The sequence below is a fragment of the Narcine bancroftii genome, chromosome 1, assembly GCF_036971445.1.
Source record: "Narcine bancroftii isolate sNarBan1 chromosome 1, sNarBan1.hap1, whole genome shotgun sequence".
NCBI classification, from domain to species: Eukaryota; Metazoa; Chordata; class Chondrichthyes; order Torpediniformes; family Narcinidae; genus Narcine; species Narcine bancroftii.
The window spans coordinates 80,755,830-80,783,123 of NC_091469.1; the positions used below are offsets into that span (position 1 = coordinate 80,755,830).

General features: G+C 38.9%; 1 protein-coding gene across 4 annotated transcripts in view; it reads right to left on the reverse strand.

Annotated features, from left to right (window-relative positions):
* Window positions 1–27,294, reverse strand: part of mfsd3 (major facilitator superfamily domain containing 3) — a 191,995-nt gene that overhangs the window by 105,030 nt on the left and 59,671 nt on the right. For all 4 annotated transcript variants that reach the window (XM_069930860.1, XM_069930865.1, XM_069930842.1 and 1 more), the window contains exon 4: window positions 5,196–5,299. In XM_069930860.1, coding sequence (XP_069786961.1) covers window positions 5,196–5,299 — 104 coding nt within the window. The remainder of the gene's footprint in view (window positions 1–5,195; window positions 5,300–27,294) is intronic.

Below are 27,294 nucleotides of genomic sequence, written 5' to 3' on the forward strand. Positions count from 1 at the left end.
TGGAAAGATTTACCACTAACACTGATAGGAAGGGTAAATTGCATTAAAATGAATATCTTCCCAAGGATACAATACCTATTCCAATCGTTACCAATTCACCTAACAGAGAAATTCTTCAGGAGCTAAAGAAAATAATAAGGAAATTCTTATGGAAAGGGGAGGAAACCGAGGATAGCGCTAGATAAATTAACAGAATGGTACAAACAAGGGGGCTTACAGCTACCAAACTAAGAATTATTATAGAGCAGCACAATTAAGATACCTATCAGATTTTTATCAAACAAGGGAAAAACCAGATTGGGCCAGATTAGAGCTAGATAAAATAGGGGAGAAGATAACTGAACATATACTATATATATATGGGATGAAAAGCTGGTGCAACATGGGAATTCACCACTACTGCACCATCTGCTCAACATTTGGAAGAAGATCCACGTAGAAAGGAAAAAAATAAATTATCAACTACCAAAATTAATATTGATGCAAAATCAACTAATCCCCTTCACAATAGATAACCTTTCCTTTAGAGAATGGGAGAGAAAAGCGTTCAAAAGAATAGAAAATTGCTTTTCATGAAATAAATTATTATCGTTTGAACAAATGAAGTGCAAATATGGTATAACTCACGGTACAATATTTGCATAACACCAACTGAAAACCTACTTGAAGGACAAATTAGGAACCAGGCTGAGGTTATCAGAAGGAAGCAATTTTGAATATGTGATTACAGACACAATGATAATTAAAAGATTTATAACAAACATGTACATCAAACTGCAAGAGAAAGAGAACGAGGAAACAAACTGTAAACCCAAAAAGTGGGAACAAGATCTAAACATAAAGATAAAGAATGAAACATGGGAAAAGCTATGCTCCAGAACTATGAGAAATATAATAAATACGAGGTTACGCATGATACAATATAATTGGTTACACAGGCTATACACCACGCTCCAAAAGTTAAATAAATGGGACCCAACATTATCAGATAGATGTTTTCGCTGTAAGAAGGAAACGGGAACAACAGTACATGCAATTTGGGCATGTGAGAAAGTGGAAAAGTTTTGGGAAGATCTAAATCAGGTATTAAATCACAAAAAGCAACATACCAAAAAATCCAGAGATCTTTCTTCTAAGTAATATAAGAAGTAAAGAACTTGGACTCGATTTGGATGGAGCACAAAAAAGATTTATTATGATAGCCTTAGCTGTAGCAAAAAAATGCATTATGTCAACCTGGAAATCAGAAGATAGCCTAAGAATACAGCAATGGTACATAGAATGAATAAATGTATTCCATTGGAAAAAATAACATATAATTTAATAAATAACATCACAATATTCAAACAAATTTGGGAACCGTACATGGAACACAACAGAGAAGTCCTACTGCAGACCTCCACCACCTAAAATGACAGAATGAGAAGACGATGAAATGAATTGACCCAGTATGTAAAAGTAGAAGACACAAATTTCTTGTTTATTTTCATTGTGTGATGACATTGTTTAATGGGTTTAATGTATCATATAGGTTGAATGTTGAGTGGGTGAGAGAGGGGGGTGAAAGAGGGAGGGAAGGGAGGGTGGAAAAGGGGAGAAAATGACATTGTATATTCAAGAGGGAAATGTTAGTGTGTATTTTGGTCAGTATGGTTCATAGTGTGAAAAATAAAAAAAAAATAAAAAATAAAATAAATTTTAAAAAATGTCTCTTATAATAATTAGGGGTTAGAATGTAAAGGTTAAAATCTTGTGTTTTTGATTCGTAGTTAATTTTGTGCCTATCCCTTTAAGAAAACATTGTTTGTAGTGTTACCATATTGACTATGATGTCATATGTTGTAATATCTGAGAGGACCAAGAGCTTGCATCTCATTCTTCGAAGAATTATGAACGGGATGTATGCTCTAGATACTTTTCTTTGAATTCATCTTAATTCCTCTTATTTTGTCTGTATCTTTTTATATCTGTTTAAAGTTGACTATCATATATCATTATGCAGTAGGCTTTGTTTATTCATCATTATGAAAATCTCAATGCTAAGTTATGCAAAATCTTTAACCGTTTTATCAATGAATTAAAACTACTTATAGTTGCAATTACAAAGTTTGTGTTTATTGGATGAATAAGATAGTAATTCGGAATACTATAGCTTACTTTTCTTTTGAAGATGACATTTTTTGAAATTGGGAAATACTTGAACTTGGAAAGTGCCATCTATACTTGTGCTGTAATAGTGCTGCACTAACCTCGCCATCCCTTCTACCCATCCTACTACATGGGTCCCACTATGCCTGCATTTTCATCGGCATTGTGAACAATCTGTGCTACAAGCTTACACGGCATAGCTCCTCAACTCTTTCTCCACTGCACTGCCGACTAGATCGGTGATGCCTCATGCACCCATGATAAGCTTGGCAACTTTATTCACTTTGCTGCTAACTTTCACCTCAACCTCAAATTCACGTGGTTCATCCTGACCTCTCTGCCTCCATCTCAGGAGACAAACTTTTTATAAACATTTTCTACAAACCTATCAACTCCCACAATTACCTCAACAACACTTCTTCACACCTTGTCACCTATAAGAATTCTATTCCTTTCTCTAAATTACATTTTCTCAGTACCAGAAAAGGTAAACGTTTCTGTGATAATTTCGAGCACTACTAGTAATGCTTCTGAGCGCAGCAAGCAATTTTCTCACAGACCACTCTCATTGCCATTCATTATGAATTACCAAATAATTCAGTCAGGATAGCCTTATTTCAGCTTAACTCCTCTCATATTTCGCTCTGAAAAATCAATTAGGCTTCAGTCAATCTCATAAAGTTCAATTTCGTGGGCTTGCATTCCACTAAATTTGCTTATCTACTGAAAGGCTTCAACACCAAAAATTGATGGATGCCACATCTAAATTTACAGACAAGATAGACATTTGAACATTTCAGTTTTAATCATAAGAGATTTACAGCAGGGAGACTAGCTCTTGGCTCAACTGCTCAATGCTAATCAAGTTGTCCTCCAACGCTTATCCTGTTTGCTTGGATTTTCCCATACCTCGCCAAATCTTTATCCACATATCTCTCCAAATTACCTTTGATTATTAAGATTGTACCCATCTCAAACAGTTCCACATACCAACTATACATATGGAAAAAGTGCCTCTCAGGTCCCTTTGAAATCTTTCCCCTCGCATCTTAAATCTATACCCCCAGTTTTAGATTCCCCTACCCTGGGAAAGAGATAAAGACTATTTACCTTATCTATGCTCCTGATGAATTTTGTACACCTCTGCAAGATCAGCCCTCAGATTCCTCCATGGAAAAAAGTCGCGTCTATCCAGTCTCTCCTTGGAATTCAAGCCCTCCAATTCAGCAAAATTGTGATTAATCTTTTCTGTACCTTTTTCACCTTGATGACATCCTATCTATGAATGGCTAATCAGAACTGCACACCATACTCCAAATGGGGTCTCAGCAACCTTTTGTATGGTGCAAGTACTGTACTCAATATCCTTTGTGATAAAGACATGTGTGCCACATTCTTTCTTCATTACCTCATCTAATTATGTAGTCTCTCTCTCTCTCTCTCTCAAAATCATGTTTTCCCCTCTTCCACCATCAACTTGGCCCTTTATTACCTGCAGATCTGCCATGGCCCCCTCCGCCCCATGGGCAAGAACGACAAGATTACCCCTTGTCCTCACCTACCATCTCCACATCGAACATATCATCCTCTACTATATCTACCATCAATTATGTGATCCCACAACAGACATATCTTCCCCTACTACCTTCTGCAGGGACTGCTCCCTCTGTAACTCCCTTGTCCAGTCAGGCCAGAAACATTAGTTATATATCTTTAACTTTATTGATGCTGCAAGACCTGCTGAGTTCCTCCAGTATTTCTGTGTTTTTACAATCACAGCATCTGTAGACTTTTCTGCTTCTCTTACTGTTCTGCCCTTGTTTGACTTGCCAAAATTCATCAACTCACACTTACCTAAATTAAAATCCAACTTATCCAAGTTAAATTCCAAAACTAAATGCCATCTGCTTGCACATTTCATGTCAAAACTTTGATCCATCACCAAAGTGAAATCCAAATTGTAGGTACATTCTGCTCACACCACCAATTGGTACCACATATTTTGCATGCACTAATATGGATTCACAACTCTAATGAAGAACCATTTTCTACAATCCTTAATCAATTATTTCTAAAGAAATGACCTTTAGTAGGGTATCACCAAAAATATACATTTTTGCTTTTGCAAATATACTTTTAATTAATTGTGGAGTTGGAAGGAGAATTACTGTCTTAGAGTAGGGCAAGAACATAGATAAGTAAAGCTGGGCCAAGTCAGCATACCTTACAGAATTTACTTTCCAATCACTTTAATGCTTAGAAACACTGTTGGGTCTTCCACAGTTAAATAACGAACAAGCATTCCCAGCTCTACTTCAGGAGCAGAAACTTGTCAAATATGTCATTATTGGTTCTGTGTCAAATCTATAACTCATTTATTACTCAAATAATAACATGCAAATCATCATAAATATGAATACTGTTAACAGACATTGGTTAATGCAGAACACATTCAATTTTTGTGTTTGTCCTGTGGTTTGAGACTTTGTTCTGATACAGCACAACAAAAACTCCTCTCCTCCCCTTCAGGGGCTTGTCTGCTTTTTGCTCACACCTTTGGTTACCCTTTATTTCCAATAGATGCTGCATGACCTGCTGAGTTTCTCCAGCACTTTTGGGTATTGCAGCATAGACGTGAAGTTATGTTCATTATAAATCTATTTCAACTTTTAATCATATTTTACCTCATATTTTTTGAGAGGAGATGTATTTAAAGAACGTTATGCACAAAATACATAGTCATAGTTTTTTTCCCCAGAATGGAGGTATCTAGTTTTACTGAGCCTAACTTAAGATGAAAATAAAGATTTAAAAGGGACCAGTGGAGCACATTTTTTTTTAAAAGGGTGGAAGGTAGGGAACAAACTGCCAGAGGCAATCTGAGAAGTGGGTACACAACTTGGTCAGCACGGATAAGTTGGGTTAAAAGCCTCTTTGACTCTAACTTACCCCATCCTGAAAAATTAAATATGAATGAACATATGAAATGTTACTGAAAACATGTTAAATTAAATTTATCCATTAAATATTAAATTTATTCACCATACCTTTCATTATGAATGATTCATCGTGAAACAAAAGTAGTAGCAATATCTGTAAACTTAAATTTCCAAGGCGCATCAAGAACAGGATCATTATAAGTGAAAACACACTGTAAAGAAAAGCAAAGTACTTTTAAAATAAATATATTTTGATGTCACATTTTAAAGGAAAGAAATTGAAAGAACATATTGTGTATAATGAATTCAAAGGTCATGTTGAAATGTACTGAGGTTGATAAAAAGAATAGATTTTTATATGCTAAGAAATGGAACAAATTGAACTTTCTATTTTTGAAATATGTTACTCATAACATTTAATGAGCTTCCATTATTATTGTATGCTTTTATACACACTACACAAGCCAAATATGAAAATGTTCAAGTGGTAATGGAAAAAAAATCATTTGTTTCTCAGTGGATGAAAAAATTGGATTTTTTTCTTCATCACTCAGCAATATTTGAAATAATCTTGAAATTTGTTACTGCCAGTTGGGACTTTAATGTTGCTGCATTTTATTTGAACCTGGAATAATCCCAAAATTTAAAAAAATGCAGCAATACAGATTGTACTGGGTTCCTCTTCATGGAACCATTGAAATCATAATAACATATGAATAAGCAAGAGTCTTCACACATTGTGCTCAACTGTAAAGAAACTTTAGAATTTGGGAAAAAAAAGTGTAACTACCGATAATATTTTATTTTGTCAGCAAAACTTCATATTGATGCTTTGAATATTGTAAAACAAACAGCAAAAAAGATCACCATTAAACTTTCTTGGAATAAAGCTACAAGTTTAGATAAAACACGCCAAACTAGAATTATTCCAACAAATTAACTCTCTGAAAGAGTTTAAGCCATTATACACTGTTATGGAATGGGTTAATAAAATGATGATAAAAATATATCTTAAAAAGTATAGATTGTGGAGTTTAGTTTAGGTAAACTAAACTTCACAAACAGACATTAACATTTCACAAAAGACATCTCATTTGAAATGCAAGAACTATCCATAAGCAGGGACTCCATGCGACTTTGAAGACTTCACAAGTAGGTGTTAATTGGACTGATATTGTGCAATCGAAATGGACTATTGCCTTTAAAGAAATAGATGTCCAGGCTCAGAAATTGATTAATCTTTTGCAGGTGCCAGTGATCGAAGTTTGGTTGAAGTTTGCTGTTCTAAGAGGGGTCATGTGCTTTTGCAAATTGAGAGAAAAAAAACATGCTATTCTCTTTGGAGAGAGAGAGAGAGAAAGTGAGAGGGAGAGACAATTAGTTTATAGCAAGAGTTAGTGTTGGAAATTGCATGTTTTGCAGACTTGCTATAAGACAGGTTTTTGAGTTTCAATTTCAGCCTATTCTAGACCCTTGTAGTCAATTACAAGAGGATGTGGCTGGTTAATGTGTTTCTCCTGAAAATAGGTTATCTTTCGGAAAAACCCATGAGAGGGTTTTTCTTCGGCAAGACACTGAAGTGGTTGATTGAAGCAGTCAGTTTGCGCGTGTCCAACGAACAACAAATATCTCTCTCTGAAATTAACAAAGACCTTCCTTTGCAGTAAGAATTTAAGTTAAAGCAACAGAGCCTGATGAAAATCACGTATGCTAAATTCTGTGCATAGTATGAAAATTGCCTGCTACCAGTGAACTTGAAGCAATGAAAAGTGAATGAATGGACAATGACACAAAGAACTTTCACATACAAACATACACATTACATACACCTGTGCTTAAAATCGGAAGGGAGTGAAGTTAGGTTAAGTTAATAGTAATAAATTAAATATCGATATTATGTTTTAAGACAATTAAAACATTTTTGTTTAAGTAACAATTGCTTTGGTGAAGTTCTGTGGCTGCTGGTTTTTGGAGTCCTCTGGGCTTGTAATAACATTTTCAGAAATAGGTTTCTTGGTAATCTGTTCCTCAATAAGGAACACGAGCGACATCAGACATAAAAATTTTGAAAAATTATACATGCACCTTAGAAGCAGCACCCGAGTTAAACTCTGATAGCTTTAAACAGGAAAAGCACCAGGGTATGCATACACGCCCTCAGCAGAATGCAAAGACCAGTTCAAGTTTAGAGGGTGCAAATTGAAAAACTAAAATATTTGGTTACACAAGGAATTCCGTAGAACAGGGAAGTTCAGTAGTTAATTGGTGAAGCATATCAAATTGTGCTGGAACTTTGTCCAAGTTTGCTTTTAGAAGCATGAAACCTAATGAATTTTTTTTAAAAGTAAGAAATTCTATCTATTAAAAGAATTAAACTAAGATGAATGGACTACGTAGCCCAAGAAACCATAAACCAAGATCTTCTGAGGAGTGTGCGATAAAAGTACAAAGAGTAGAATAAGGGGTCATTAATGTAATTAAATACATATTTCCAGGAAATGTTTAAAGATTAGACTGTTTTCTTCCTATTCCTGTGAGATTTGTTTTCGTTACTTCTCAGAAAGAGTTATACACTTTTAAAATTCATTCTCAGAATATGAGTACTTCTGGCGAGAGCCATAATCTGTCTATTTTACAAAATCACAACGCTGTGACCAGTAGAAATCAAGAATTAAAAGTAAAATTCTTTGGAAATATCACAGCATCTGTGGAGAGAAAAAACAAAATTAAAATTTTAGCTTAATGAATATAAAAACACAAGATAAAGAAGCAGGAATTGGGCATTTAGCCAATCATATATCCGCTTGCATTCATCAAGATTATGGCTGATCATTTACCACAGCACCACTTAACTGCATGAAAGAAAAGAAATAAGAGAATAGATAAATAAATATTAGCAGTTGCAGTTAGTGCAGAAAAAGTGGTCTCAACAGTGCAGGCAGATTCTTCTTGAACCTAGAGTGCCAAACTTCAGGCTTCTGTACCTTTTGCTAAAGAGAGCAGCAAGAAGAGATCATGGCCAGGATAATGGGGATTCATTATGATGTCGGCTATTCTTGATGCAGTGTCTCAAATAGGTGATTTCAATGGATGGGAGGTTGATACCAGTGATGAAATTGTCTAGGTTTGCCACTTTCTGCAGCCTTTCGATTTCCTCTGCAGCAGTAAATCTCCAGTTGAACATAGACAGAAACTTGCAACCTTCCAAATGTAGTCTCACCTGAGCCTATACAACCAGGGTTCTATATAACAGAGCAACACGTTTCTTTAAAAGGAAAACATGAGGTGAGGCATTTGTGGCAGTACATAGCAGAGTGGAGCACCTCTAGGAGAACCTCTTGCCAGGAAGGGTCTGGGAGGCCCTTAAACTGCAAAGCTAGGAGGTCTGCCTGCCAAACCTTAGCATTCTCCTTCTCCGCTTGCCCATTACCAGGGGGTTGTAACTAGTGGTCCTGCTCGTGGCAATATCTTTGGCCAACAGATACTAATGCAGATCATCACTCAAAAAAGGTCCCCGGTCACTGTGGATATAACTGGGGAAGCCAAACAGAATGAAGAGGCTGCGCAGGGCCTTGATGGCTGTGGCATCACATTGCAGTCAATGGAGGGCAGGAGTTGCTCAAAGGAACGGGTGGCTTTAATTAATTGTGCCCAGGGATGCAGTGCTAATTTTTTAGGTGCAGGAGCTTACCAAAAAACAGCAAAAAGGTCTTGCAAGAACTACTCTTGGATGTATTTGGCGTTGCATAATTGAGAGCATTGTATAATTTAATAATAAGTATTGCATTGTTGCACTCACTAATTATCATAAAATATAATTAGCAACAAAGAAATAGACAGTAACCATGTATTTTATCAATTTAAAACTAATTACCAGAAATAAAAAATACGTTTTTTTGCACTTTTAGCCACCTAAATTGGAACCAACTAATCAAGTATGAATACAGACTGTCTAATGAACTATTGCTGTTCCGGTTTCGACTTCCCCACCCTCCCTCCCCACCAGCTTCCCTAGCATCCCAGCCCTTGGGCTCCCCTGACACACCCCCTCCCCAGCCCCCAGCCCTTGCACCGCTCCTCCACCGGCTTCAGCTTCCCACCCCTTCCACCCGACTTAACCTTCCTCTGCAGCTTTCCCAGTCTCAGCCGCCTCGGCTTCCCTGCAACCCCCCGGCTCTCCCAGCCCCGACTCTTCTCACGTTCTCTCTTTCACTTTAGTGTTTTCATTGCTCATTTTTCCCTTTAGTTTCTTCCTTTTTCTTTTTCCCCAGCACGTGCTTTCGTCAGAGGAACTGAAGTGACGGCGCCAAACTCTCCGTAGAACAAAACTTGGTATATCTGACATCATGCATACATTACTCGCTCATGAACTTTCCCATAAGACTCCGCATCGCCACCCCAACAATTGCTTCCCTTAAATCCCTGCTGTGTTTAAAACTTCACCGCTGCTGCCACTGTTCAATCGCCACTACAGTAGTCTAAATTCTCCGCTTTTTGTTTTTTGCACTGCACTCTTGATTGTACCTTGCCTGGCCATAGAAGTGCGTCTTGCACTCAGTGCAGACCTGGCAGTTCTTTTTCATCGATGGAGTACAGCAGGTTATGTGCTTTGACAAAATGAAAAAAAACCTGTGGAAGTTTTGCAGTCAGTCGATCTGTGTGCTGGCACAAGTCCCACGGGACAGAGCAGCTGGTGGCTCATTAGGTTTCCCTGGCCAATACAGAATGTCATAATTATAGGTGGACAGTTCAATTCTCCACCTTAATATTTTGCCATTTTTGATTTTGCCTCACTGTTGATTATTAAACATGAACGTGACAGGATGTTGATCAGTCAGCAGGGTGAATCTCTTGCCGGCCAGGTAATAACGCCAGGGTCACACTGGCTCGACAATAGCTTGGGCCATTTTCTCAACCGAGGAGTGTCGAATCTCGTGGCCCTGCAGGGTAAGTGAGAAAGAAATGTGACTGGCCTGACTGCCTGGTTAAGGGTGGCTGCCAAAGTGAAGTCTGACGCATCGCTTTCCATCTAGAATGGGTTGGATTCATCCACAGAATGCATTGTGGCTTGGCGATGTCCGCCTTAATGTTGATTGAAGGCTGCACAAGCCTCCCCTGCCGGGGAGAAGAATATGGATTTGATGAGGGGGTGGACCTTGTCTGCATAATTGGGGACCCATTGTGTATAATAAAAGAACCCTAGGCACCTCTTCAGGGCCTTGAGGCTATGTGGAAGGAAAGCTCCAGGAGTGGTTGCATATGGTCTGGGTGACGCCATTCTCTAGAACACAGCCAAGGATGGCCAGATAGGTTATCCAGAACATGCATTTGGCTTTATTATATGTCAATTTAAGGAGCTTAACTGTTTTGAGAAATTTCTGGAGATTGGTGTTGTGGTCCTGCAGGTCGTGGCCGCAGATAGTGATGTTACTGAGGTACGGGAAAGTTACCTGCATCTCGTTCTAATCCACCATGTAGTCCATCTCCTGCTGGAAAACCAAAAACCATTCATGACACCAAAGGGGACCTGCAGTAAGTGCTAGAGGTGGCCATCTGCCTCAAACACCATATACTGGTGGTCCTCTGGGCAGATAGGGAGCTGGTGATATGCCAACTTCAGGTCAATGGTTGAAAAGACCCAATATTGGGCAATTTAGTTGACCATGTTGGTGATGCGTTGGAGGGGGTTATCTGTTGATGACCATCCTACTCTTTTCCCCATTCTGTACTACCACAATCTGCGCTCCCCAAGGGCTGGTGCTGGGTTCAATAATCGCCTCCTTGAGTAAGTGCGGTACCTCTGCCCGGATGAAGGCCTTATTCCTGGCATTGTACCCCCTACCTTTAGTAGCAATGGGTTTACAGTCAGGCGTGAGGTTGGGGAATAACGACAGTGGGGGGGAGGGAAATTTTAAGTGTGGATGGAGAACTGACAGGCCCTGCATGGTGAACAGGTGGATTGTTGGTTGTATGTGATGGGGGATTGCGGATAGCAGGAGGTGCACAATGGTTGGTTGGAAAATTGCCAGTTATACACAGTGAGGGGTGTTTGGGACCAATCAAACTCCATTGTCACGCTTTTAAGGTGACACTGAAAATCCAGTCCCAATAGCACAGCAGTGCAGAGCTGTGGCATTAACATTAGCCTAAAGTCCTTATAATCGGTACCCAGCACTATTAGAGTCACTATGCAGAACCCCTGGACGTCAGCTGTGTGCAATTTGGATGCCAATGAGACCTTCTGGTTCTCCAGCAACACTGTATGGGAAAGTTCAACACTATTTCCGGGTGTATAAAGCTATCCGTGCTCCCACTATAGAATAAGCAACTCATCTCGAGGCCCTTTACCTGAATGTCCATCATTGACCTGGCGAGTTGATGTGGGCTGTCTTGGTCGAGAGTGATGGAAGCCAGTATCAGGACATTGAACATCACTCCTGTGGAAGATGGTGGTGCCCAAGATGAAGGCCCCCAAAGCCCACATGCAATCCTGCTGGATCCAGAAGATGGCACCCAAGATGATGGGCTTCACAGCCCACACTCAACGCTGCTGGGTCCCAAAGATGCCGACCCCCATCACTGCTGACCCCAGTGATGACAGTGTCCAGGATGGCAGCCCCCACGATCTGCACATGGCGCTGCTAGGAAAGGGATTCGGCTTACTTTGGCATAGTGCCCCTTCTTCCTGGAGCTGGAACAAGTTAAATCCTTTACTGAGCAGTGTTTTTTCTGATGCTTGCACAGGTCACAGAATTTGTGTGCTCCTGTAGCACCACAGCTGTAGTCAGGTTGCCACCAGAGCCAGACAAGAATGATGGGAGGTGGTCATGGAGGACTGCTGCCATGGTCGAGTTGTTAGCAGACCGAAGGGTGGCAGCACATCCCAAGATGGGGAACCTGGGGTAACCACAAGGCAGCCACGTAATCGGTTGAGTAGGTCTCCATGTTCTGGAGAGCCACATCCAGCATACCTGCTAGTTCGACTGCTCTCCACGGACTGAGCTCCCTTGCCTCAAGAGTCTCTGTCGGATGTAGTTCGACCTAATCCTTGCGACGTAGGTGTTTGGATCAGGTCCTCTGTGTACTCCACAATGGACACAGCCTTGCATTTACAGGCCCTCCAAAGTGCTCACTGGGCCCGAAAACATTAGGCATTGCACTCACCAGGCCATTGTTTGCTAGTCACTAGAGGCATAGATGACATTGATCTTACACAGGTACTGTCTTTTGAGCATGTCCATGGCTTCCTGGTACGACGTAGCATCCTTGATCATGGAATACACCAGGGTGCCAACCTGGGAGTGCAGCACTTGTACCTTATCGATATCTGATCACACAATGGAAGAAGAAGCCTGCAGGAATGCTTGAAAACAGTTCAGCCAGAGCTCGAAGTTGGTGGATGCCTCAGGCGATTGATTTTTATTTTTTGAAAACTTTATTTAAGAAGATCGTTAATAGAAAAATATACAATCCAGTATAAGTAATTTTATAATTATATATATTTAAAAAATTAAAAGCATAAACACAAAAAAGAAAAATTATACCCTCCCACCCCATCAGCCAGCTCTCTTAAGTAGAACTAATAAAAAGGAAAAATATACAATACATCAAAGTACATCTAAATGCATATATTCCAAATACAGTAACCATTTAATGACAATAAAAAGAATCATTATCATGCAAATTATATGTAATTTTTTCCATCACAATACAAGTTTTCAATTCATTGTGCCATCGCGTTATATTAATCACTGTGTTATCTTTCCATGTACTTGCTACACATTTTCGAGCTAAAGACAGTACTAAACGTACAATGGCAATTTGAAATTTATCCAGCCCTAATCCCTTTAAAGGAACCATGTAACCCATTTAAAAAAATAGATGGATCTAATGGTAACTTAATGTTATATAATTTTTCCAAAATTAACCTAATTTCTTCCCAAAATGGTTGTACCCAAACACAAGACCAGACAGCATGTAAAAAAGTACTAATACATACACCACATCTAAAACAAGAATCCGAGTTACTGAAACCATATTTTTTCAATTTCTCTGGAGTTAAATATAACTGATGTAAAAAAATTATAATTAACCATTCCATACCATACATTCGTCAATTTAGTTACACTGTCGTAGCACATATCTGCCCAATAATCTTCAGGGAAAACAAAAGCTAAATCATTTTCCCACTTAAGTTTAGACTTCTCCCATTCCAGTTTATCCATATTGTCTTGTAACACTTGATACATAACAGAAATATATCACTTTTTTGGTATAGAAGAAATCAAAGATTCAAATACCGTCAATACAGGTAAAGTCATCTCTCTACTATACATGTCTTTCACCAAAGCTTGAAGTTGATAATAAACAAACAAAGAATTTTCAGCAATATTAAAACGTTTCCTCAATTAATTAAAGGAAATAAACTGTCCTTCTACAAAAGAATCCTGCAATGTCTTTATACCCTTAAAATCTTTAAATACTTATTAAATATTGAAAAGGGAATAAGCTGACTATTATATAATGGGGATAAAATTGACAATTTACCTTTTGATCCTAAAATCTTATTTCTTTTATTCCACACCTTTAAAAAATGTTTTAATATCGGCATATTATGTTCCCGCAACAAATTGATGCACTTCAATTTCAGAAATCCAAGCTATCTCAACTTTCGCCCAATTTGGGGGTTGATCCAAATCCATCAATCTACTAATAAATTTCAAATGGGCTGCTTCATGATAATTTTGAAAATGAGGTAATTGAAGCCCACCTAACTCATACTTCCAAGTAAGTTTATAATAATGCTACCTGCAATAATTTACCTTTCCTTAAAAATTCTCTCACAGCTTTATTTAAATCCTGAAAAAAATCCCTTTAAGAGGACATGGTATTGATTGAAATAAACATTGAATTCAAGGAAAAATATTCATCTTAATACAATTAACTCGACCAATTAAAGTTAATTGGAGATTTTTCCATTTAATTAAATCTGCTTTAATCTTTTTTAATAAAGGAACATAATTTAACTTATATAAATATTGATGATCAGCATTATTTAATTATATTTAATTTTATCAGACCATTTCAATTTTATAATATCTTTATATTCTGAATAACCTCCTTCTTCAACTGGCAAAATTTCACTCTTATCCCAGTTAAACTTATATCCAGATATTGTTCCATATTGCAATAAGCATTCCTGCAGATGCGGCAATGATCATTCTGGGTCTGTGAATTATATCAAAACATCATCTGCAAATAAATTAATCTTATAGTCTTCATCCACAACTCTCATCTATCTGTTCATTCTGTCTTATTGTTTGAGCTAACAGTTCAATAGCCAATGCAAACAAGGCGGGTGACAATGGATACCCTTGTTCAGTCGAACGTTAGGTGCATAAACATTAAGCAAAGTCCAAGATTCAGCAAAAAATTTATAATTTATAATTCACCCTTAAAACCATTCCAGCATTTCCTTCCATAGATTGTAATTCAAAAGGAAAATTCTTATGAATTAAAATCGCTACACCTCTTGCCTTGGAATTAAATGAAGAAGAAAAAAACCACATGCCCAACCCAATCTCTCTTCAATTTGAAATGTTCTTTTTCAGTCAAATGTGTTTCTTGCAAAAAAGCAATAACAATTTTCATTTTTTTAATTTAAGGCAAAACTCATTTTTGCTTAATTGGGTTATTTAATCCCTGAACATTAAAAGTTGCAAATTTCAGATTAGACATCCCTAAGAATTAACGATATGATCACTCACTACAAATTATAATATCTTAAAATCACTATCCCTCCCCTACATATTTTTTTTAAATTCCAAAACAAAATTTTTATTAACCATAAAAGAAACAACCCAAAGCTAGTAACGCCCTAAAAAAAAACTGGGTGTGGTAAACCCCACTAGTGGCAGATGACTATCAAAGATTTCAGTGCCATCCAACCCAACCCCCCCCCCCAGCCAGAAATACATTATTCACATCATCATAATCAAATATAATCAATATATTAATCCCAATCCCAATGATTGTTCCCGGTCTTCAATGTCAATAAGACTTTGAGTTAACACTTCTTTCTTTCCATTCTTCCCATTTCTCCCATTCTTCCCATTTCCATTTGTCTTCCTTTTTGGTGACGGGGGTGAAAATCAACCATTTCCTCGCAACTCTGGTAGTGAATTAGCAAAGATAAATGCATCATGGTCATTTTCAAAAAACTGAGATTGAAAATTACCATAAAAGACTTTTAACACTGCAGGATAATGAAAAGCACTTTTGAAATGCTTCCGCCACAACACTTCTTTAGTCGAATTGAATTCCCGACGTCGCCTAATAATCTCCTGACTCAGATCTGCGTAAAAAAATACTCTTATTTTGAATCATCGTTGGAGTTTGACTTTGTCATGCCTTCTGCACCGCCAACCATAGTATCATTTCTCTATCCTGATATTTCAGAAAACGGATTAAAACCACCCTTGGCGGTTGTCCCAGAAACGGTTTCTTCTGCAACGCTCTATGTGCCCGGTCTAGGCCTTACGAAAAAAACTCCTTGCCCAACATCTCGGGAATCCACTTCTTAAAAATTTTATTGGATTGGAACTTTCAATATCTTCTGGAAGACCCACAATCTTCACTTTATTTCTTCAACTTTGATTTTCCAATGAATCAAATTTTTTTAATAATTCCTTCTTCTGAATTCCCCAATCCACAAAAGAATCTTCCACTTTCTCCATTTTTTTCTTTTGACGTTCAACCTGATTTTTACATTCAAAAAAAGCTGTTTCAATTTTTAAAAAATTTTCTTGAACTGTGTCCATTGATTTGATATACTTATTATCATCACTTTTAACTGCAGTCATATCTTCAGACATAGTATTCAATTTAGTTGTCACTTCCAAAAATCCTTGAGTAATTTGTTTAAACATATTATCCATTTGATAAGCAATCCCTTCCAAAACAGCACACATCGACTCCATTCCAGATTCCAGTGCCTCTTTTTGAGGCCTACCTTCTCTAGTTTCCACTCCCAATTGCTCCTGCATGTTGCCCAATAAAGGTAAGTCTTCTTCCTCTTCAGATGTCATCGGTCCCTTTCTGGAGCGGCTGCGGGTCTGAACACCCGACAACGGCACCCCGACCACTTTGGGAAGTCGCCGCTCGGGCCCCCCCACAGCCCATACCCGATTCAGCAACTCCCGAACCCTAGAGCCGCCGCGCATGCCCGGTAAGGCCAGGGACTATGCAGATGCGGCTTCCAACGCCACTCTGCGCGTTCCTGGCCCACCCGACAGCAGCATGGGCTCACAGGATCCTCTCTTGGCCAAGTCGCCCGCCCGCCCGACATCATGGGCACCGACCGAGCTTGTCGTCGAGCCGGCACCATCTTGCAAAGGCAGGATCAGCGCCGGCGTCATACTCAGTTGGGCAAGGGTCCTCTGTGCCTTCATGCTTCATGCCTCCGTGGCTTCATTTAAGCAGGTAGGCCTCGATTCTTCAGCACTCTTAAAAGATAGTTTCTTCTGCAATTGAGTTTTCTTTTTTTTACAGTAGTAGCCTTTGTAACCAACTAATATTACAAAAAATAAAAATACAATTTTTAATCACTTTAAAAAACTTTAAAAATGGGTACTTAAAAAAACTAGCTGAGGAAGGGTGGGATCGCACATCTGTCCTCTACGCCATCTTGCCACATCCCCCCGATTGATGGTTGATCTCCAGCTTTTCTGGTTTCAGGATCTGCTCCATTGTGAAAAAAAATCTTTGAATAAAATTGATGCACTATCAATTACTCAAAAGATTTGTTGAGAAACCAATAGGCTTTTATTAATTTAAGAACAGCAAATTCATACTGTTCGACTATCGTGCACTGAGGAGAGGGCGGTGGAACAGCCACTTTTATACAGGAGCCTGTGGCGAGGGGCCACAGGTACAATCAGCCTGACCAGACAATTATACGTAATAGTGGCTTACCACATACTCAGCAGGTCAGACAGTGCCTGCAAGAAAAATAGAGTTTGCATTTCAGTTCATTCATGGTCCTTCATGAAACTTGTAAAAAATGCAGAAACAGGTGTGCCTACAAATAGGGGGTGAGATGAAGAGAAGTAAGGGAACATCTTTACAAAGATAGCCCAGGAGTCGCAATGTTTTAATGCCATCTAGTTGGCAGATGAATGAAGAACACTGAAGCAAAAAAATACTAAAAATGCTAGGATATAGGAAGAGAGGAAGTGGACATTAATGTTAAAACTGGATGACCTCAGAAATGGTCACAAATAGGAAAGACCATTTACTGTGCCCTCGATAATGTTTGGGACAGACATTTTTCCTTAATTTGTCCCTGTGCTCCACAGTTTTAAATTTGTAATCAAACAATTCACATGTGATTAAAGTGCACATTCCAGTTGTCACTTGCCTTCAAAAGAGTGTTTCTGATCAGTCGAACATACGTTTGGAGATTTGGAATAAAAATTCTTCTGACATCAGCAATGGAAGTCTTCTTTGGAATACCAATCCCTTTGCGATTACTGAGTTCCAATCTTTCCTCTTAATGATGTTCCAAACTGTTGATTTTAGTAAACCTGAGGTTTGGGTGATGTCTCTTACTGTTTTATTCTTATGTTTCATCATAAGTTCTTTGACTTTCATTGGCACATCCTCATGTTGAAAAATGGCATCTACAGACTCCAAAGGTGATCAAAGGCTTAGAAGCAAGTCTACCTCTCTCATACCTTCACCAGCAAAGCAATTAAACATACCCGAGTACTCACAAACACCTGTGAAGCCAAATACCCCAAACCTTATCGTACCCTGAAATGGGGGAAACTATATATAAAAAGTGACAATTTCTACATGGTTAAACCAAAAGGTATATAAATAACCTTGAATAAACTGAAATGTGCACGTTAATTACATGTGCATTGTTTGATTACAAATTTAAAACTGTGGAGCTCAGGGGCAAACAAAGGAAAAAAGTGTCTGTTACAAACATTATGGATAGTACTGCATCTGAAATTGCTGGATACAATATTGAGTCCAACATGTGCAGCGTATCTTGATGGAAGATGAGTTGCTATTCCTGGATCTAGGTTGATCTTCATCGGAACCAGTGTAGGGGGCCAAAGATGGAGAGGTCAGAGTGGGGTGAGATGAAGAATTAAGGTATCAGGAGACTGGAAGGACAGAGTTACTTATGGAAACTGAATAACTGTCAGCCAATTTGAGCACTGAATGTAATAAACAAGATTGTAAAAAAAATGCAAGCGAATAGTTATTACATCTGGAATGAATGTTTAAGTTCTTAGATGATGTAAAAGGACAAGGCAAAAAAAGGATTGCATTTTCTATGGATGAATGGGTAAATGCATTGATAAGAGGAGTATTCAATGGAAATAAAAGAACACATCATTACAGCAGATCTGTGACATACAGAAGTTTTTGATTTTCAAAATATCTTTACTATTGTAGCCAAGATACCACTTTTCTTTGTAACTGCAGTGAATCTTTCCTCCCTCTGGAACAATGCCAATGTGTGACGCAATGAGTTAATTAAATATATGCTTATAAAAGGAATAGGGTTAGCTGTTAGGATTATATGCATTTTACAGGCAGACAATGCCTTGCAAAATCCGAGGGCAGGTGCAAACAGAAGGTTCTGGCCTTTAGCAACATTTGCAAGCACACTCCAGAAAATGAAACATTTGAAGAGAGTAGTTTTTTGTAAAACCTGGCAATTGCAAAATTTACAAATTGAAACCAAAAACAATAACAGTGCCTGAAACATCAGGAGGGAAGGGGCAGAGAACGAGAGAGAAGGCAGTCTGAAAAAAGGCCAGACAGAAGAGGAGCCTGCTAAAAAGGCTTCCTTTTTCAAGACTGGGCAGAGTTCTAATATGGTAGCTTGTGTGTACTCTCTGTGGAAATCAGGAGTGGTGGCTAGTTTTCCCGGTGTGGCAAAGAACCAGGAAAGAAGATGTTTCTTCTGGAAGACACTCCTATTTGGGGTGTCCAACAACCATCTCTCTGAGGCCCTCCACAACTTTTCTGCCTGGTAATTCTAAGTAAAGCACTGAGGTTTGCTTGAATGTAGTGACTGTTTGATTCAGTGCACACAATTTAAGATTAATGGAAACTGTAGCCTTGAAAACGTGGACAGTGGAAGATTGGCCAGTAAAAAAGGACTTTCTTAAAAACACATTATACAATAAGCACTTAGATTACATTGGTGGGGGAGGGGGGGGGGTGGAGGGATTGTTTAAATAACAGTGTTGGTAGGTGTTGATCCTGTTTTATATTCAGAGAATTAAACTAATTTTGCTTAAGGAGCCATTGCTTTGGTGTATTTCCATTGCTGCTGGTATATGGGGTTCACTGAACTCATAACAAATTGAACCTCAGAACTCTGAGACAATCAAGATCATGACCTAAACAAGGAGCAAGATGCATGGTCTGACCCCAGAATAGTTTTCAGTTCAACATTTCAAACTTCATATCAAATTATGATTTAAGAATAAGACAGAAAGTCTCAATTTAACTCAAAATTTTTAAAAATGGAAAAATAATTGAGATTAATCAATTTATATACATTTCAAATTATGATACAAGGGGCTTGCAATAATAAAGAGTGTTTTAAGAATATCAACTATGTTTAAAATTTAGTCACTAATACATTAACTCAAAAACAGTAACATCTCGCAAAGTGCCACATTTTATGACATGCACAATGCATTTATAAACATTAGCATGACTTACTCTGCAAATGGAAAGTCAATAATATGATTGAGGTGTGCTACATTATTGAAAGCTTTTCTCATTTCAATTGATACAATGTTCTTCTCCTGTTCAAATTGTTTTCAATCGGAAACCCATATATTTTTCTAGTCTGGACTAACAAGTCATTGCTTACCTCCACGGCATGGTCCAATTTGAGTGCAGATAGCTTGCATTCTGTTGCTTGTATGAATTCAAAAACATGATGCAGTTGGGCATTGTAAGGTCATCAGGTCCTTGATGTGTCCAGCACGTGCACTGGACAAGTTCTCAGTACCACAGATGTATTCATGCAATAGCAAGCTATGAGAAACAAGTAGGGCACAGACATCATGTCTGTTGCTTGGTGATATAAATTACCTTTTGAATATCTGCAATGGTTGCAGAGTTACACAGAGAATACAATACAGAAACAGCCCATTTGGTCCTCCAGGAGTGAGAAACCTCAGACTATTCAACAATGCTGAAAGGAAGATCACGATATAACAAGGTAAGTTGAGGTTAAACAAGCAGAAACTGGAGAGCACTGCATGGGTGGACAGAAGTACAGAGCTGATCTGGGGAGGGAAAATAGGCTGTATGTAATGCTAGAGATAATCCGTTAGTCTATTTGCAGAAGAACCCCTCTCACAAGGTATTTTGTGACAAAATAAACTTTAAACAGAAGAGCAGCTTTGTAGCTGTCTGTAGTCAGTAGACTGGGCTGATTCAAGGACACAGCAGCAGACCTAAATGAGTACGCCACTGTTTTTACTAACCTTATCAAGAAATGCACAGATGTTCCAACTAAGACTATTCAAGTATGAACTAACCAGAAGTCATGGATGAACCAAGAGATCTGTAACCTGTTGAAGACCAGATCTGTGGTGTTCAGATCAGGCAATTCAGAAACATAAAGGAAGTACAGATGCAACCTCGAGAAAGCTATTACCAATGGAAAAAAAAAGACAATTCCAGACAAGGCATTGCTAATAGATGCTCAACAGCTGTAGCAAGACTTGCAGGCCATCATATCCAAAAAGGCGATATAAAGGCAGCACCATTAACTGCAAATCATCTAACCTATGCTCGCTGAAAAGGAAAACAATGATGCAGCCTCTCAATCCCCTGTGACACTGTGCTTTTAGTTTCTGAGGTGAACTTGAAAATAATCTTCAGATGGATGAATCTTCAGAAAGCATCTGGCCTTCATGACATACCTGGTTCCTTCCTTAAATTTGTGCTGAATAACTAGCTGGTGATTTTGCAAACATTTTCAACCTCTCACTGCTACAATCCTGTAAATACTGTTACATAGCTAAGTTCGGCTCCAATACAATACAATTAATTGTGACAGAGTATATAGAAATATTTTTGGGAGATAAAGTGGGAAAGGTTTGTTAGAGTAGGTCACTTTATAAAGTGTTACAAACACTTTATAACAGATCATATTTGAAATACTGGAGCTCTGCCCCATGCTAGACCTATCAGCTCCACAGCTTTTGCAAGAGCTTTGAAGAGTGCTCAAGAGACTTCTCTAATGGATTGTTGTTTACAAAAGGCAAAGGATGAAAGATCTTATTTGGAGCCACAGACTGTCTGGAAGAGAGCTTGTTGTTCTAAGAGGGTCATGTGGTTTTGCAAGCAGAGAGAGGCAAACAGGCTTTCTCTCAGAGGGAAAGAGAGACACACACAGAGATCACTTCTACAGTGTTACAGCCAGCAGAAGTAGTTGGGACTGGAGCAGGATAAGCTGGCAAGCTTATGGAAAGTCATTTGGAAAACAGCTTCCAAACCCTTGTGGGTCATGCAAGAGGAGAGGACTGGCTGTCTAATGTTTCACTTGGAATAAGAGAAACAAAGAGGCACTCTGTGGTGACCTGAAAGAAAGAGGTTATCATCTGGAGAACCCTGAAGGGGCAAGTTTCGTCAGCAAGACACTGAAGTGGCTGATTAAAAAGGAACAACAAATCTCGCTCTTAAAACCATCAAGAACCTTCCTGAGTGGTAACCATTTACCTTTCAAGCACCAAAGCCTGGTGAACTTCATAAATGTTAAATTCTGTGCACAGTATAAGAAATGTATGGAACCAGTGAACTTGGAGGAATGAGAAGTGAGATTGGACAGTAAACCAAAGAACTTTTCTGAACTTACACACGTGCGTTTAGAATTAGATGGGGGTTAAGTTAGGTTAGTTAAGTCAATAGTGATAAGTTAAAGTGTGATTCTGTTTTCATGTTTAAAGATAATTAAAAGCAACTTTTGTTTAAGTAACCATTTGTTTTGGTGAATATCTATTGCTGCTGGGTTTTGGGGTCCTCTGGGATCATAACACTATAAATTCACAAATGATACCACATTTGTGGGCCAAATAAATGGAAATAATGAGTTAGAATATAGGATGTCAATCAAGAATCCAATTGTGCGATGCCAGAATTGTTCTCAATGCCAACAAGACTAAGGACCTAATTGTTGATTTTAGGAAGGGGAAGCTGAGGGACTACAGACCTGTCTTCATTGACAAGCTGCTGGTGGAGTCAGTTCATATATTGGAGGCAACCATGAAGGTGGCACACTAATCCCACTATTTTCAAAGAAGTCAGAGGAGATTTGACATGTCATCAAATACTCTATTGAACTTCAACAGGTAAATTGTGAAAAGTATACAGACTGCTTGTATCATGGGCTTGTTTGTTCATCTGTGCCCAGGAACAAAGGGAGCAGAAAGTAGCAAACAGGTTTGGTAGGTCTCAAAGACAAGGACTCTGAACACAGTTCTGATATAGGGAAGGATTTTATTTACAGAAGGCAAGTGTAGGAAAATGGCAACTGATGCAGAACACACACACACACAATACACAACGAACTGGTATATATAATGATCAGGGAAAAATCACTACAATGCCCCACCACCCCTCAGTGCAGGCCCAGCTCTGTGTTACAAGGGACACTAATTAAACACTCCCAACCCTTTTAACAGGACATATCTTACCAACAGTTTCTCCAGCACCCTTCCACATTTCTCTTTTTTTTAACATCAGAAACAAAACCAGCATCACACACCCTTCCACATTTCTAAGCATGGAGTGAAGCAGGGTGGTCCCAAGCTGGCAAAGAGAGAACAAAGAGCACATACCTTTATTGTGCTGGAGGGACAAGCCCACATCATTTACTGGGGGCCAATAGCTTAGTGGCAGGAGGGTTAATCTAATTACAACAGCCAATGGCCCAAGGCCAAGTACAGGCAGGCTGGAGAGTGCAGTCCAGGTAATTAATTTACATGTGACCAACAGCAAGGTATGCACTAATGGGTGGGGCAGAACCAAACCTTGATTGGCAGCTGGTGTGTCCTCCAACAAGGTAGGGGGCAGTGCTGTTACATGACAGCCACAACCCTTCCCAATACAAACCACTCTGTCCATTGAAGACATCTATGTGAGGCACTGCCTCAAGGCAGCCAATATCATAAAGGACCCTGTAACCCTTCACAGAAGCCTGAAGTCCAGCATCACTAGGATCAATATCAGTTTTTATCCAACAGCTATCTTGAATCTCCTATACTACCCTTACCCTGACCTACTCCAGGTCCACCAGAGGATCTACCTAAAATGTTTACTTTTTCTTTCCCTGAATTAATTGCAAATGTGAATATTTATCTATCCATTAATATTTATCTTCTTCTGTTTTGACATATTGTCCTAATGTAATTTTTACCATTGTAACTTGCCTGTTTGTTGCAGCAAGAAAGAATTCCAGTAAATCTGTTTCTTTTCTTTTTTCTTTGGCTTGGCTTCACGGACAAAGATTTATGGAGGGGTAATGTCCATGTCAGCTGCAGGCTCGTTTGTGGCTGACAAGTCCGATGCGGGACAGGCAGACACGGTTGCAGCGGTTGCAAGGGAAAATTGGTTGGTTGGGGTTGGGTGTTGGGTTTTTCCTCCTTTGTCTTTTGTCAGTGAGGTGGGCTCTGCGGTCTGTACATTGTACTTAAATACATGAAAATAAACTCAAATTGACTTTGGTTATCTACATACTGTTTGTACCTGCTGAGTGCAGATTCTTAGACAATACAGCATTTCTATGCAGGTGTCTGGTGACACTAATCAGGAAATAGAGATGGTTGAGTGAGCCAGTAAAATAATTGGATCAGTTCATTCATTCATTCTTGGACCAAAATAGCAAAATGTGAGGGCATTATGTGTGTTAGCCTTATTGTCAATGTATTTTTGTGAATTTACATCGTAACTCATGGTACTTCTTCATGGGTATAGTTGGGTGGTACAGGCTCATGGGCCAAAAGGACATGCTCCATGATGTATTTATTCTACATTTAGAAAAGTTTAAATGAAACTCCATTTGTTTTAGTTCCAAAAGCAATGCAGTTCCTTTTGGACTCTTGCCTGGAGAGGATAATATCTATTACCCTAATTAGAGAATCCCTTCCACCATCATATTTCTAATCTTTTCTTGCTCGCTTCATTAGACTGCTGCAAATCTCGTATTCCAGGCACAGGGCCCAGGAGACTGTCAACAGTAGATCATTCAAAAGGTTGGGATTTAATAACCAATGCAGAATTTTGAAAGAAAAGAAACTAATGGATTTGGATGCCACAAGAAGTCAGATGGCCTTGCCCACGCTGTGATACAGAGCTTTAATAGGCAAATGACAAAAGACCAAGGAACCAATATTGAGGACTTGAATGAAGCTTGAAATGTCAAAATACCCAAAATTTTGAAGCACAGGCAGAGTGGATGGGGGTGAATGCAGCTTTTGAGGCTCCCCAGAGGCAACAGCAACTTGGAGCAAATAAAACAAGACCATTCCAACCTGGACAGAATCCTGAGCTACAGTCTGCACCATAGTCATATTACTTGTAGAGCTTCTCCCAACACTCATCTACAGCAAGCACTGTTTGGAACAATGTCCTTTAGTAACTTCTCAATATTTCCTAAATTCCTACTACCTGACTCTCGAAGACAGACCTTCCCTTCTTGAACCTGTGTTTTCCTCATGGTTGTGACTAACTTCTTGATAAAGTTATCCAAAAACTCCTGCTCATGGCTTTGAAGTGGCTTTAGTCGGTAAGAGTTATGGGGAGAGGTTGTACAAACTTGGCTTACTTTCTCCGGAGTGCAAGAGTCTTAAGGGAGACCTATAGTAGCAGTTTAAGAAATGAGAGGCATTAGTAGGGTGGACAGTCAGAATCTTTGCCCCATGGGAAAAAACATCACCCACTTGAACAGCCATTCTCAACCTTTTTTATGGATATGGCCCCCTTAGAACACTGCTCAAAGTTTATGGGCCCCTTTTCCTGAGAAGCAGTCAAGTTTATTTGGTTACATACATACTTCTCTCCTTCTAACTACATAAGAAACAAAAAAAAGATTTCAGTCCATGCTGTTTTTCCATAAATGTGCTGAGACTGTGGGGTAGCATATGACCTGCGTTGAGAATGGCTGCATGAGAGGATATGCATTTAAAGTGAGGGGGAGGAAGTTTAAGAGAGATGTTATTTATTTTTAAACAGTGGTGGATACCTGGAACAGACTGCCACATGTAATGGTGGAAGCAGATGCAATTTAGCATTTAAGAGGCTTCTCGATAGACACATGAATGTAAAACAGCATGAGGGGCCATGTATTAAGTGCAACAGCAGATTTTTCATTTCATTTGTACATCATGTTCGACATAGATACATGGACCAAAAGGTCTGTTCCTGTGCTGTATTCTTCTATATTCTGTTTATCTCACACTCCAACTCAATATCTGAACCAGAATGATGAATTTAAAGATCTATACAACTCGTATCAAAATCTGTCTGTCCATCGATGTATCAAAATATCAAATACGGCAATGTTATTTCTACCTTAGTCCCTATGCTATTCCTCCATTTCCCTTGTCAGTTTCTCCCCCTACTCAACTACTGTTTCCATCCCACAAAGGAGCTTGATGTTACAGGTTATCTCTGAATGTGATGCTCAGCTCAATCCTATCAATGTTTCATGCCCATTTACAGCCATCAAATACCAACTAACTAGCCCCTGTATTTATTTTCTTTTCATACCAAGTTCCAAGACCAATTCTAACACACCAACTGCAGCTCCAACTAATGCAGCAAATTCTGCAGAGAACCTGGAACTCCTTGGTCTGTTCAGCCCAATGACTTATGGTTTTAAGTAGCTGAGCTTTAGAGGATGATTTCTCTTCATTTGAATTTAATTCAAGAGGTCTACTAAAAAATAGCCTCCTATAAAATTAAAAAAAGGCACAGAAAACCCCATAGTGAAACTATTCTTGTCATTAGTTTGTGAGAGATTAGCCTCTTTCAGGTGGCCAGAATACCCGACTGTAAAGCTGCCTATTCTACCCCAATGCGGCTGTCGGGTGGTCACCTGAAAGTGGAGAATCGGCCAGGAGGAGCACTTACCTAACCTTCCTCACGTAGGTATATTCTTTGGCTCGGATAATCCCCTGTTGCACCTGAAAGCAGCAGTGGGACTACGGCCACACTCCACAGGAGCCAACATTCGCTCGGAAATGGTTCTCCTTCAGCCAGCATGTTCAGGTGACAAAAAGGCATCTTCTCCGCGGCCACCTGAACGTCCCAGCTGGACTCCCCTAGCCGCATCTGCCGGCGCATTATTTACGTCCAAGCACCTGTAAGTGGCTATTCTTAAAGACTCCAAATCGATTCAGCAGACGTAGATTGTTAAACCTTTAGAATCTATTTGGCAACCCCTAGCAGGATAAAGCAACAACTTCTTTCTGGTTACCCAATTTTCACAAGTGTACTGGTGTTCACTAGCAGTTAAAATAAAGAAACTCTCTTTTCAAATTTGTCAACCTTAATGTGTTGTTAATGATTAACATTCTTACAGAAACAGGTGAGGAGTAAAAAAAAATGGAAGTTACTAACAGAAGCCTAGATTTTTCAATTTCAATGTGAAATTCAATACATCTATTTAACAGCTGAAGTTCAGATATAACAGAATTATTCTTCATTCGTACAGCTCAAAATGAAAGCCATCTGTACACCATACCCCCCCTCCTCCCTCCACCATTACATGTTGGTGTGAAAAATGTTCAACTTTATTGTATCAATGTACATTCTGGGTACAAAACACAGTGCAATCTATTTAGAGTAACAAATCATTCTTTCTATTTATGTTTCTTTTCAGAACTGAAAAGGATGATGAAATATTTTTGATCTTACTTTATAAGGTAAGCAAAGCCTTTCATTTCAATTTACAGGGAAAGTGCTGAATCTAATGTTGCTGAGAAATACTGTATTTAGTTTGTGTCAATTATATTCTGCAGCCAGAAAAATTATAAAAATCAAATTCATCTTTACCAGAAATATATGAACACCAACATGAATAATGTAGGAAAGATGCAGCATGTTTTAGCTCTTCAACTGAGATGATAGCTAATAAAACAAGGCACTAGAGAAGTGC